The 15,196-nt window shown below is 27.6% G+C and overlaps 1 protein-coding gene across 1 annotated transcript in view; it reads left to right on the top strand.

The window, feature by feature from the left end:
• Positions 1 to 1,154: 1,154 nt before the first annotated feature.
• Positions 1,155 to 15,196, top strand: part of LOC107437900 (ankyrin repeat and fibronectin type-III domain-containing protein 1-like) — a 177,377-nt gene continuing 163,335 nt past the window's right edge. The window contains exon 1 of the mRNA XM_071180013.2: positions 1,155 to 1,558. Within this exon, the coding sequence (XP_071036114.2) occupies positions 1,410 to 1,558 (149 nt within the window). The 5' untranslated portion in view covers positions 1,155 to 1,409. The remainder of the gene's footprint in view (positions 1,559 to 15,196) is intronic.

Genomic DNA, 15,196 nt, shown 5'->3' with positions numbered 1-15,196 from the left:
TAGTTGTGTTTGTTGATATTTTTGGCACTAATGAAGATAATCGAAAAACTTTTACTCACATTGAAAAAATTTCTTTATCCAAACATTGTTCAACAACAAAAAATTAACTCTTATAATTATTTATTATTAATATGACTAATGATAAGAAATTGTTTGAATTGCAAAATATGCAAATTTTTGCACCAACGAATTTACATAAATTAAAAGGATAAAAAATCAAAATTTGTGGGAATTTAATTGAATCTTTTCTGAGAAATGAAAGCTTAAAAATTCGATATCTTTGTAATGGCGAAATAAGCAAAAAATGAAATTTCCATTAAGAGGCTGCCAAACCTAGCAACTGTCAGGAGACCAGAGTTTGTACTCGGATGAATAATGGAAATAAAGTAAAAAAGCATAGCTATTCCATAACATTAATTAAGCAAATGCGGGAATTGGTTAAGCAGAATAAAATATTAACGCGATTATTTTATATAATTTCATTTTGCCTCTTTAATAAATTATAATATTACGGCTCTTCATAAATTTAGTGAAATATTTAATAAATAATTGTTTCAACATCATTTGCATATTATAACACCTGAAAGCATTTGAATTAATTGTGCAACTAATATTAATAATAACTTCCGATACGAATATTAAAATAATTAATACTGTTTGCATAACAGCAAACATTCTAATTTATTAAAGAACATATTCGCCTCATTCTAATCATTCTAAACAGTACTGGGAAGCAAATGTGTGTTGTTTATTATAAAAATATTTATTCAATGTATACTAATACTTAGTATCAATAGCTGTTTAAGTAGCCTGCGTACATTTACTTTTTTATTTGAGAATAGCGATATCGAAATTATGATCTTCCCCACTGTTCTAAAAACTTTTACGATTCTAGTATTAACTTTATCCGATTAATGTGATTTGAAACTTAGAATATTTTTTTTTTATTTTTGGTTTCAAAAAGCTTCATTAGCATACATCTTAAAAATTTCAATTAGCAAAACTTTCTAACTTTTTCTTAAAAAGGACAGAAAAAAAAAACATTCCGTATCATTTTCCTAAACTTTTATACCTTTACATCCCAACCCTACCAACAGTATCCAGTATTTTGCTATCGACCAACATGCGTCGCCAAAATCGCCAAATATTGGCTTAACCTTCAGGAGAAATGTTCATTCTGAAGTTGGATCTTGGTGTTCCTATAGCAAAGATGCTCTGTCCTCATATAATGGCAAAGATTGTCCCGTAGAAGATAAGTTAAAGTTTTCATGTAGAGAAAAGTTTACAGGATTTCGTTTGTGCAATGGAAGTATTTTAAAATTGTGCAGAATTGTGAAACAGCGGTATTTGATTTTTATTTGGAGTTGTCACGTGAAAACTTTGTTTTTTTGTTGTTTGAAAGATATGGGATGTTTGTTATGGTATTCTTTGAACTTGTAAAAAGGAGAATGGCATCTGCTAGCACTTCTCCAAAAGGGGTTGGGAATTTGACCCTGGACAAAGCTGCTTTTCTGTTAATTAGAATCAAAAGGATTTTTGTTAAGAAGAAAAATAAAGCGTAAGCATGCATTTTTAAATAATTATATAAATTATTTTTCTCTGTTATAATTAAATATAATTATTTTTCTCTGAAAATTATTCAGGGAATAATATTCAGTGATAATATTATATAAATTATTTTTAATTATTTTTCTCTAAATTCATAGAAATGTTTCAAGTGTTATTATTATTTTTCTCCGAAATTCTTAGAATTCAGAGAAAAATAATTATATTTATTTTTCTCTGAATTCTATGAATAAATTATTATATATAATTTATTCATAGAATTCAGAGAAAATAATAAAAAAAATTTTTCTCTGAAATTCATAGAAATGTTTTAAGTGTCTTTTTGTATTTTGAAATGCATTTTTTAAAACAATTAAGAAAAATACACACGATTCTAACCCTCTGTGCATGAAATTTTTTTTTCCTATTTAAATGGTTATTTTCCTGCATAAAAAGAAACAGATTTCTTTGTATATTAATAAGTGAAAATTACATAAAAAAGTTAACAATTTCTTTACAGTTTGTCTAAATACCTACCTCTATAAGAATTAAAGTCCATATTGAAAATTGTTTCTTTCCATTTATGTGTATTTTAATGAAGCTTTTTTCAACTATTATGCTTTTCTTAATTAATATAATTATATATACTACACGTTTTATTATATAAATAGTTTATTTTTCTAATATTATTTTATGAGTAAAAAAGTATATTAGAATACTTGCATATTAAATTAATAACGTAATGCATCCATATGTATGTTATTCATAATTCTATAAATTTATATGTATGTGTACAGCAATAATCATTAAATTGACTTTTTTTATTCTAAAAATACTAACAGATTGTAGATTGGAATTCTCGCAAAAAATCATTAATGTTTTCCAAAATAATCTTTTCACTGATATTATATTTTATCTAATTTTTATTTGTTCTAAAATTTCTTTTAATATTTTTAGTCAATCGTTTTACGTAACAATTAAAACATTTTCAGAATACTAAAAATTTTTAGAATGATCTTAATATACCTTTACCAGATATAGATACCAAGATTTTCTTTAAGAAAATTATGATTATAAATAATTAGAAATTAATCCCTTGGTTAACAGAGATTTTATACATTAAAAGCAAAAATTTAAAATATCGGAGAAAAGTTTAAATGATATGAATTGTTTTAATTTATCGAATGCATTTAATTTAATTTACAAAATATTCGCATACCAATGTTACAGATTTTATACTCTTTCTTGATCAAGAAATGAGAAAGATAATTAGACTTCAAAAAGTTTTATTCAAAAAGTTATATATTTCTTCATTTCCGCATGAGGTGCTTTGCAGTGAAACTGGATTTAATGTTACCCGTCTATAGAAGATAAAATATTTGCGCTAATGCAATTAGAGATTTTACTATTATAATCGAACAGAACAAGTCTGCTCGAGCTGATGAATTTGAGGATATGCATTTATTATCGAAAAGGGTAAGATATTCAGTCTTTAAGAAGTTTTAATCTTATGATCAAAGAAGACTAGATAGTTTGTGTTATATTGATGTAATTGGGAATAAGTCCTAATGAACGAAACTCGTTAAGTTTTTTTTTGTGTTGCTGTAATAAGAAGTTTTGCTTAAATGGTTGAAGATGGCAAGATACACTTTGCATAAGAGTTATGCAATTGAGAATAGATGGTTATGGTCGAAAATGATAAGGTATTCTGTTTGGATTAATGCAAGAGGATGCTCTGCTCATATGGTCGCAAATGAGATTATACCCCGTTCTATATAGACCTAACATAGAATATGGTTTTAAGGTCAACAAGGATAAGATGTCCTGTTGGTGCTGATGTAATAAACAAAATGTTGTTCTTATGGACAAAGTGAATGACAGTTTGTTCTTGTAAATTGAAGGTATGTATTTATGGCGAAAAACAATACGAAAGTCTGATGGTTTTGTAGGTAACAAAAAATGTTTTCGCTTATAGACGGAGGAGACAAGATTGTTTTTTAGGTGAAAATGGAGGCTTTGCTCATATGGTCTAAAAGAATACTATAGTTTGCTTAGGATCAGACATTTTGCCAACATGGTTGATACTATAGATACATTTCTTAATATCTTAATATAAAACATTATTTTAGCTGACTATTTTATTATTTGGAGCAAACACTTATGGAATGAAAATTAATTATTTGTTTAATAAATATATATATATAAAAACATAAAATAATATAAAATAGAAAACTATTAATGGGAAAAACCAAAAGTCTTTCTCAAGACGCATTTTTTGGTATAATTTAATGCGATATTTCTGAATAAAGAACATGGCCGGGATAGCCTGGATGGTAGGATGTTGGGCTCGCGTTCGTGAGAACTGAGTTCAAATTCCGCCTACCGAAGAATCCTCGTATATTAAATGGTGACTGGAGAATGTTAAATCTGTTGAGGTCACAAGGTCCTCCTTGGTCTCATAACAAATCAATACATCTGGGACTACTAAATTTAAAATTGATCGTTCTCTGGTTCAGGTCAAAGTTACGATCTGTGATAAATGAATGAAGTATGATTGGGCCCCCTCTATAATACGGGTTGTGACGTGTTTGTGGCTGAAGGCGTATTTTTCCCATAGATGGCGCCACTGAAAATACAAAACACACTCCGTCTGCCTTAAAAATTGCGTGATTTCAAGCAGGCTTGGTGGTATAAGTGGCAACATCTTATATGTCGGTGGCAGAATTTTTAGGGACGATTTGCTGCACTATCTTCATAACTTCAAATTTGACTGAGACTCTAACGCCGTCAGACAGAGAGCATTGTAAAAATTAGTTTTAATAAGTGCACTGCAAAATTAGAACATATTAGCTAGATTAAAATTGTACAGTGGAATAATTGAAATTTAAAAAAATGGAATAAGTTTCTACATAGTCTATAACTAAGCAATTAAGAGTGTTCCAAAATTAAGGATTATTTTGAAATTCTTTTTTTTTCTAAAATCCAGTTAATTGAAAAGTAATATTTGGAATTTTTGGAAGTCTTTCTTTTGCTTATATATCCGCAGATTAGCAAAGAAATTTTGTTAAGGATCTATAAATAATGATAACGTAAGTTGAGGGAAAATAAATTATTTTTTCCTTTTCCCCTCTTGACTTGGCTATATTTTAGGCTTGTTCTTTAAATTTGAAATGAAAAATTACTTTTTGGTGATGTGATAATTTTTATTTTTAAATCTGAGATAATCTTCAACATAATCTTCAGATGAGCTGATAAACCGCAGAGCTCGTCCATGCTGGAGAGTTTCTGCTATAGGGCTTATATACATAAAATAACAGTTAGTGTGGATTATTTAAAAAATAAGATTTTTCAAACTGGAACCATATTGTTCATGGACATATGCGAATACTGGTTTAAGTGATAGTCATTGTTATACAGCAATCAATTAATCAAAAGATAGCAATTATTCGTGCTATTTTTGGTGCTAACGAAGTGAATTGAAACACTTTTGCTCACACTTACAAAATTTGTTTATCCAAAGATGTTTCAACAATTAAGAAAAATATGTCTTGTAATTATTTATTTTTTACTTTAATGATCAGGAAATGTTTGAATTGTAAAGTATGCAAATTTTTGCACCAAGTAACTTACGCGAATTTAAATGATAAAAATTTGATAATTTTTCACGATGTTTTAACCATACTTGTTGTAAATGGTTTCAAAACCATAAAGATAAAAAATGTTCTTTACCGTAGCTTTGTTGCTAATTGGATGGACAGACTACAACAGGTTATTTTACTATAATTTTAGAATGGGAATTCTTACAGTGTTTGCTAAGTTGAGTTAAAAAATAATTCTTAAAAGTTTAGAAGTTCTTTAAGTGCTGTGATTTGAAATTCGAAGTTTAGTAATTTTTTCATAATCCTGCGTATCGTATAAAACTTGCTACGTAAATTTATAAAATACTTACTAAGATACAAACGTTCCGTAACCTTCACGTTTGTTAAGTAAATGAATTTTGAAACAATCTGAACTGAATCAATTTAATAAAACAACTTCGTATACTTAAAAAATTTTTATGCAATTAATTGATTAATGCATTTACTTTTCACAACCATCAAATGATACAATGGCTTGCAAAATTAAAATAATGACTTAAACAAATTCTTATTGTTTGTTGTTTATCTTTATGTTGTCCTATGTAATCAAATGGAAAATTTAAACCTAATTGAAGTTCTTAGCGTTTTAAAAAGTATTATTACTGTAATTGATTTTCAGTCCTAATAATACTGAACCTTGTTATTTTTACAACTAATTATGCGTTAGGTTACAGCTTCCTGTAAAAGAAAAGATCAAAATTCGCGAGATATATTTTAAAAAGTTTGCATTTAGAAAAAGCCTATACAGTGTGCGCATCGAATGACATGGATATGATACAAATAATAAATAAAAATAGAGAAAAAGAGTTAAAAAACTTTTTTTTAAAGTTTTATACCCTATTAATGCTTTTGTTCAAGTGAACAGATATTCATTACAAAATATTATACATGATTAAATAATCCTTATTAATGATTTTTATGGTCATTATCATTATAGATTAAATTATCTTTCATTGTCGTTCATCAAATATGCTTTACCTTTATTAATTCATTACCCAAATTATAGTAGAAAATCAACTTACTTGACTGCATTAGGATTATCTGTGCTTTTTTTTCATCATTTTGCTACTAATCTAGTATTCAAACTGATTTATCAGTTATATATTATTTATTTTGAAGCTTCAGCAGTGAAAAAAACCGAGGCAAACTTGAAACTCTATTTATATACAAACTTATCTTTATAGCAAATACTAAATAAACTAAATAAAAGCCCAATAAATATTTTATATTAAGGTTTTAGAGAATTTCAGAGATTATTTTTTGCTTTGAAGCTCGTCGTTAAGCTTCAAATTCTTAAGTTTAAACAATTATATTTTGTTCTGCGAGATTATTTTATGTGCATATTTCAAGAACATTATTTTACATTGAATATGGTCTACTCCACTCCACCTTTTTCCGTGGGTAGAATTTGGTTCCTGACGTACATATATATATATTATTATTAGTGACAATGCAATTAATGACTGATTATGTGACTAAACCATATGTTTATATTTTTGTTAATACAAAAGATATGCCATTGCCAAAATTGTAATTTTAAGGGCTTAAATAAATTTTAATTGCTTTAACATATTTAGACGTTATAAAATTAACAGACACATTATTTTTATCATTCTATTCATGAAAATTATTCAAATTAATACTTCTATTACTCAAACAGTATGTTGTGCGTGAAAAAAAAGTATTATGTTTTTAGTTAAATATCAATATTGGTTTTACGTTACATTAAAAAAAAATTTATAACGTTAAAGAATATAAATATCGTTTTTTAAAAATTAACTCTTTAGAAACAGAATTTCTTCTGCAATGTACAGATTATTGGTAATTATTTTTACTGATTCGGCAGAATTTCAGTACAATCAGCAATATCACTATGTATTCAGAAAGAAATATATCTTACAGCATATATTTTAGTATTCCTATTAATTATGTCATTCATAAACAGGCATTCTTCTATTAAAAGTCATTTAAAATATTATTTTCTATTCAACTTTCATTATTATTTCAAAACGCAAAAATTACAACTTCCTTTATTGTGCTTTAAGTCCATAATAGAATATTTATTTAATCAGTAATAAAAATATTTTTTTACAAAGCCGGGACATAAAAAAAGAAGGAAAGAAATTTTCACGTCAATGCTATGATGTCAGAAGAGGACCTCAAGACATCCGGTAGGGTTTGTTTGTTCGTTAGGATAGATGGTGAATATATCTCTCTTACTTGGCCACAAAGAAAGTCCGCATTAACTTTTATGGGTTTCCAATAAAAAATTGAAATATCAAGCATGTGAGCTGCCATAAGCATGAAAGCGTAAACTTACACATTTGCAAATTTCTGAATGGGAATTCTTTTCCCTCATCGACAACAAAACCTTGAAACAAACTGAGCTATATGTTGGGAAGAATTGGAATGTTAATAGTGAATAATTCTTATATAGAATATAAGAATTGTAATTAAAATTGCGTTGTCCTAGCAACGCGCAGTTTACATTTATATTAATTAAAACTTTGTATGTGATTTTACTGACCTTGCGCAACACAAAAGTATGCTTAGGAGACATGCCGTCATACATGTTGTTTTTTGAAGCATAATTATTGTTTTGTTTCTTTAAAGCTCTTTTTCTATGTCATTCATTTCAATTTTAAAAAATAAATATTTCAATAACTATTTTAACTATTAACTATTCAATAAATATTTTAACTTTTTAAAAAAGAATTTACTTTTAAAAGATTTTAATAATTCACTTACATTCTTAAAATTTTAGGCTGGAGCATATTTCGAAAGGGATTGAATTAGTAGCGAGCAAAGCAATCTTGCAACCAATAATGGTGATCTTAATTTTTTAATGACAGTACTTTTTCTTTTTATTAACATTTTGTGTAATTATATATTTCAACGAATGACTCAATTAGCCTAAAACTTTAGGACTATTTATTTTCACTGCAGCATACTGCAAAAAATTCCGGATCAAATTATAATATAAATTATCGGCACTTTACATGCATCATCCCTGAAATCCATTTTTACCGTGAAATATTAAACAGTAATTTTTAAATTTTTTTTATTACAGTTACAAGGAATTACTGTTAAAAGATTTTAATAATTGATTTACATTCTTAAAATTTTACTCTAGAACATATTTTGAAAGGGATTAAATTAGTAGCGAGCAAAGCAATCTTGCAACCACAATCTTGCAACAGCGAATAGGGGGCAGAGACCACTATTTATTAAATATTCACCTAAGACAATTTGTTGTTGAAATAATTTCAAAAGTTTCATTTTATATTCCTTTAAGTGCAAAGAGACTTAGCCAATTTGATTCTAGAATATTATTCTTAAACTAAGAAAATTGCAAAGAAATCTTGAAAATCCTTTCGAAAATTCACGATCTGGTGGGACATTAGGGAGAACAAGATAACATCTGAAATGTTTATCTTAAATTGCCTCATGTAATTGCTTTCAAAATTTCCGACAGTTGGGATTCAGGGACTCGTGACATTTTAAATGAAAATATTTTTTTCAGTTTTAATTCTTTTTTTCAGATATATTATTTTCTGTTTACCATATCTTTTATATTTCTGGAACTTTAATATAATTAGAATGATAATTGAGTAGACCATGGAGTAAATCTGGGAATCAGTATCATTGCTTAAGATTTAATATGCAAGTTATAAATTCATTGTAGTTAGATATTTATACTGCTCATAAAACATTAACACATTCTTTTTTATTGGTGATCTTAATTTCTTACTAACAATACTTTTCTGTTTTTATTAAAATTTTGAATAATTAAATATTTTCGAATAACTCAATTAGCTTAAAATTTTAGGACTTTTTACTTTCACAATAGCGTACTGTAAAAAATTCCGGATCTAATTATGGTATAATTGATTATCGGCACTTTGAGTGCATCATCCATAAAATCCATTTTTACCGCGAAATATTAGACCTTAATTTTTACAGTAATATTTTCTTAATTAGATTGATTCAGTAATTTTATAGTAATTATTACTGTAAAAATTACGGTATGTCAGATTTTTTGTTTTGTAACATGTTGCCGTGAAAATGGATTTTACGGTTAAAAATACCGGCACCATGAGTGCCTGTAATTTTTATCGTAATTTGATCTGGAATTTTTTTACAATGTGGTTCAAGGTGGAATCGTAATATAGGTAATTTGAAGTAAAAAAAAAGCTTAATAGGTGTTAAATGTAACCGTATTTTCATTCAAGTTGAACCAGAATATGGTGAGAAAGGCTTAAGAATTACGTTAAACTGGTTCAACTTAATAAATTGATAAGTTTGCAGTGAATTTGAGCTATGGTATGGACAAAAACGGTATAAAATGTCGAATTGGAAGAAATGTTTAATGTTATTTTGAAATCTATTTACGGGTTGAAAGAAGGGTTACGGGTTGAAGTGAAAGAAAAGCGCATATGTTTTACAATTATAATAATAATTTTAAAGCAAACATTGGAAAGGAGAGCTAGAATAGTATCAATTTAAAATAATAAATATTCTGTAGTACATTCAATTTTTAAGTATTTATCGGGATTTTTAAGAACAGGTGTGAGTTGAATGATTTGCTTTGTTAAATATTTATACACAAAAGTTTTTGAAAATAATGGACCAGAATAAGATCCAAATTTGATGAACCTTTAACATAGTGATAAACTGAGCAGCATTATCATACTTTTAAGACTTAATAATACAATAACAATACAATTTGGATACATGGTTAAATTTAGACCCTCAATTAAGCTTGCAACGAATTTTGACCAAATTAGGGTTCCAGGAATATGTAATATGGTTCAACGTTAAACTGATTTTTCTGAGAGTGTATAGCAATTTTATGAGTGATTAGACAAAAAATAGCATTTTCATCAAAATAATTTATTTAAAATCGAATTCAAATATCATTTTAAACCATAATATTTTATGCAATCTCATACGTTTTTAACTTTCAAGAAGAACTATAGTATTTTGAAGTCATTAGTTATCGCACTTGTTTTGAAATAGTATGAAAATACGCTTAAACCTATCACCCTATTAAAATTAGTGCAAATTTAAAAAAACAAAATATTAAGGTTTAGCACTCTCAAATAGCATAAAGTCACAATAATTTCTCCTATACACGCTCAAAAATGGAAGATGACACACTTTTATTTGAACTGCTCAAAGAGAGGAATTTTTACACAAATACCGACCAATCACCTTTTAGTAACAATTACTGAAGATCATATTCTTTTTCATTTATCGATAAAAATCTGTTCAGAAATAATTCATCATGACACACCCTTTAACGGAGAGAAAAGATTTCAGTTTTTATCGACAAGTAAGCGTGGCCAGTGATTTATTTCCACTCTTAAGTGTCAAGAATAGATTTATGGTGGTCTTTCATTCATTTGTAAATTTTTCTTGATGTATTTCTTGCCATACGGACTTTTGTTTATTAGGTTTATATTTAGGTTTTATAATAGCTTATTTTAGATGATTGAGACACTTATATTTCATTACATTATGAAATTAACTGTGATATATGAGTTAATTCAGTTTCAGAACCAGTTCATTCAAAATAATTTTTAGGAAACTAATGTTAATTTTCAGTATTTTAAATGTACCATGTTTTACTTTATATATTTTATTTGAACAGCCGCCTTAATTTTGCGTTTACGGCTGCCAATATTCAACTCCGTAGTCTTGTAATTTTGAACCCAATCCCGAAGACAGGGGAACTTCTGGATCAAGTATTGGGAGAAATTTGCCTTCGTGGAGGACTTTTTGATGGAACTAACCCGCATTTGGATTACATTGAGAGGAAAACCACGAGAACCTCCCACGGCTAGGCTGACGGCAACGGGACTCTAATCCATAATCCATCTACCACTGAGGATATTTTACGTCAGCACTGTGGCCAGTGCCAGCCGGATGCGGAATCCATATCGACCATCCATCGCTGGAATTTGAATCCGGTTAATCTCATTGGATCTCGCAATTGCGTTTTATGGAGGGTAAAACCACTAAAACCTCCCACAGTTAGCCGATGGCAAGGGGACTCTGATCCGTGATCCGTCTACGTCTGAGGATATTTTTTGGTAAGCACTATAGTCGGTGCTATCCGGGTGCGGAATTCGAACTGACCAGCCATCTCTGGGATTCAAACCTGGTTCACCTCATTGGAAGGCGAATGTTCTATCTCCTGAGTCACAGCAGATCCTTGTACTATTTTTGTTCTGAATATATCTTGAGTAACTCAGAGGGTGGGTAGAGTTTTAGATTGCTATGTCTTGAGTCGGGGGTTCTGCATATCTTTTAGCCATTCTAAAAATTGCGTGTTTTATTGTATGGCACTTTTTTCAGAGTGATTTTATGGCTTGGAATTTGCCATGAAGTAACGTCTTCAGCGCCGTTTTGGAACCTAAAATCTGAGGAATAATTGGGTGTTTCGGTTGCGTGGTACGACCGTAGAACAATAGTTTTTCTTTTCTCTGTGATATAAGAAAGCTTGGTTGTTTACTATAATCATTTTCAATAGAATCTAAATTGTGGTAATGTAGTGAGCGCATGCGTCAGTATCATTTTCGGGACATCGCACGGACACAAAAATCTTGGGAATAATCCCACAATGGTATGGTAATGACATTTCTGGTAAAAAATATAAATTTCTTGTAACAAAAACCAAAATATATAGTAGTTAGACCATTGATTTAGTAATTCTTTCGTTTATAAGGTAGCGGTTTACTGGAAACTCTAGTTTTAAAAATTATAATTAGTAAAAAATACGAAACTGAAAAGTAAACTTAATCAAATAAATATTTTTATGTCATGCTTTAAAGTTTCATGACAAAATTTCCAAAATTTTACTACTTTTACTAAATCGTACTACATACTATAAAACCAAAATTTATTAAAATACTAAATTTTATTGCACATTATGAAACTGAAATGATTCCAAAATTATTATCAAAATAGCTTTGGTAAAAATTACCGACCCTCTTGGTGTTCCCATCGAGGCAGAAGCATGACAAATTTCACCATATTCCGTTAGTTTTGATAATACTTTTTTTTCAGTTTTTCTAGTACCTGGGATAATGTTTTTCGCTTATAACATATTACATAAAACCTTGTTTTCCTGAAGCGCAGGACGGAATTCGATTAAAAAGTTGAATAACAGGAAAACATATGACGTATTATTCACAAAAGCAAAATTATTACTTTCTGTATAAATAAACAAAAAGTAATAATAATTTAAATAAATAAGAAACTGAAAAACTGAAATTGGTCTATTGTGTTGCACTCTTCCTTATATTTTAATTGGGTTTAAATATTCCATCGCTTTATTTAACATGATTATCAGTTTTGAAAATAATTTATGGAGATAGCTTAAATATTTCTTGAAACAAATGAAATTAGCCTTTATATTCTTGAGTAAATTCTAAATTCAGTTAAGCAATTTCTAGCCTCATAATTAAATTATTATTTCCAGATTTCACCTTCGTCTTTTTTGTTTTAATGAAGGAAAATATTAATGTGCTTTAACGCAATAAAAAGCGCGTATTTTACTATTGCATAAAAGTAGTTTAACATCTTGGAGCAATTTTTTTTCTATCTTTAAGCAATGAGTCTCTTAATATACAGTGAGCAAATTTTGCTTTGCGAGGAATCGACAATGGTTGATAAACTACTTGCAAACTTCAAACTAAACGGATTGCGAATTATTGCACTCTTTTTTTAGTATTATATTAAAATAGACACACGAAGAAACTTTAATATAAGATTGTCCAACACAACACACAAAAAATCAATGATATTTATTAACTAACTTATTAATAAATCTACATTAATTGCAACAAAAAAATTTTTTTTAAATAGACAAAAGGTTTAAAATTCAAAAGGCAACTTTAATAAAACTAAATTAAATTATGGATTTTTATATCTATATCTCATTAATTTAAAAGTTTAGAAAAATAATGAAGTAAAAGAACAGAGCTTATATATTTCAGAAATTCAAGCATTTATAGAATAGTTTATTTTTATTGTTCATAAATTTTGCAATGTTTCCATAAATTAGAATAATACTTTTTAAGTGCTTTATTTTTCATGTTATTTGTAAATTAGGAATTTTTGAACCCTTAAGTGTATAATCTTTTGACAAAATTCTAAAAATATATACAAAGCTGTCATTAACGAACATTTATAATTAATAGTGTTAAATAACATTCAACTTCCGATAGTTAGGTATATTATTCCAATTTTATATAAATGCATATATCTAAATGCATGTATCTTAAATGCATGTATTTAAATGCATGTAATGTACCTTCAAATTTGCAGTATTAGAAATTTATCTGAGAAATAGTTGTATAATAGTTCATTTAGCTGTTATTTTACAATATTCAAACAAAACAGTCAAATAATCAGAAATAAGATGGTATTAAAACTGTTAACTGCTTTCACTGATGACGATTAAAAAGCAGGAATTTTATCAAACCACAATTAGACCCACTTAAGGAAGCCACTTAGTTCGTTGCAGATGGGTTCCTGGTAAACTACCTCCTAATTACCAGTAAAAAAAAATTAACTCTTTTTTAACTATATTAGTTGCAAGCGGCTTCAAAACCGCAAAGGTGAGAAAAAAAGTTTATTTTTGTAAGTTTTATGGTTTATTGAATGAACCGACTGCAACCGGTTATTTTACTATAAGTTTAGAATGGAAATTCTTACAGTGTTTGCTAAGATAAGTTAAAAATTAATTTAGATAAGTTAAAAACAATTCGCACTTAATCTATTTAATAGAACAACTTAGTATAATTCAAAACATTTTATGCGATTTATTGATAAATATATTTACTTTTCACGGCCATCAACCAATACAAATGATTACAAGATTTTTATAATGAGTTTAATAAATTCTTATTCTTTGTTATTTTATCTTTATGTTACGCCCAAATGAAACTTTTTGAGTTGTGTTTCCCTCAAAGTCGAATTGCATTTATAGAATTTAAGGCCTTCTCATCAATTATGGTCGAAGTAGTTGATTGATTCTCTACTTCAATAGATATAATCATTTCAGAATAAATTAAAATCATTCTATTGTTTCGAGATTAGTGGGACTCAAATGTTTGTTCTGTTTACATAGTTCAAATAATAATTAAATATGATTGTAGTAAAAAAGTATTTGTAGCAATAAATTAAAACGCGTTTATAAATAATAAAGGCATAAACAGCTAAAATAAAAGATTTTAAAACTTATAAATAACTAAGACAATGAAACAATAAAAATGTTTTATCTATACTGAAATAATTATATTTCTTATAATTAATAATATTAATTACTTTCTTACATAAAAATAATAACTTTTCAATTCAATCAAGGATATATTTTTTTTTAGTTTAATATAATATTTGAAATAATGTGTGAATGAAATGTTTTCTTTTAATTGATGAAAACTGTGGAGATTAAATAACGTAAATAATGAAGATGAAATAAATTCATTTCAATCAGATATATGGGTTTTCGAAAGTAATGTATTCTTTGAAATTATGTAGGATGAAAATGCTTTCTTTTAATTGATGAAAACTGTGAAGATAAAATAACGCAAATTATAAAGATAAAATAATTTCAATTCAATTAGTTCAATTATTTGTAATTATGTGTGATGGAAATGCTTTCTTTTACTTAATGAAAATTTAAACTCGAGTAAACGTACTCTCTTAAAATGAAAGAGTTATTTCCCCTACTCAAAAAAGAGTTAAATTTTTTAAACTCAACTTGAGTGAAATACATTCTTATTTGAGCGAAATTCTTGCTTTGCGTTTACTCAAACTTGAGTGGTATTTATTAAGCAATATTTGAGTGCTTTTAGCTCAAACTTGAGTGATTCATTTATTATTTAATTGCGTGTGAGCTATAAGCTGTAATTTCTTTCGTTTTATTTTAAAAAGCAAACGATAATAAATCTAAATAAAATTTTTATGTTCTGTGATCTAAATAGATTATATTTTCGTTTTCA

The sequence above is a fragment of the Parasteatoda tepidariorum genome, chromosome 1, assembly GCF_982258835.1.
Source record: "Parasteatoda tepidariorum strain Cologne lab strain chromosome 1, Ptep-v5.0, whole genome shotgun sequence".
Classification (NCBI taxonomy): Eukaryota; Metazoa; Arthropoda; class Arachnida; order Araneae; family Theridiidae; genus Parasteatoda; species Parasteatoda tepidariorum.
Note: the sequence above shows the minus strand (reverse complement) of the source record. Positions and strands in the feature narration are given on the sequence as shown.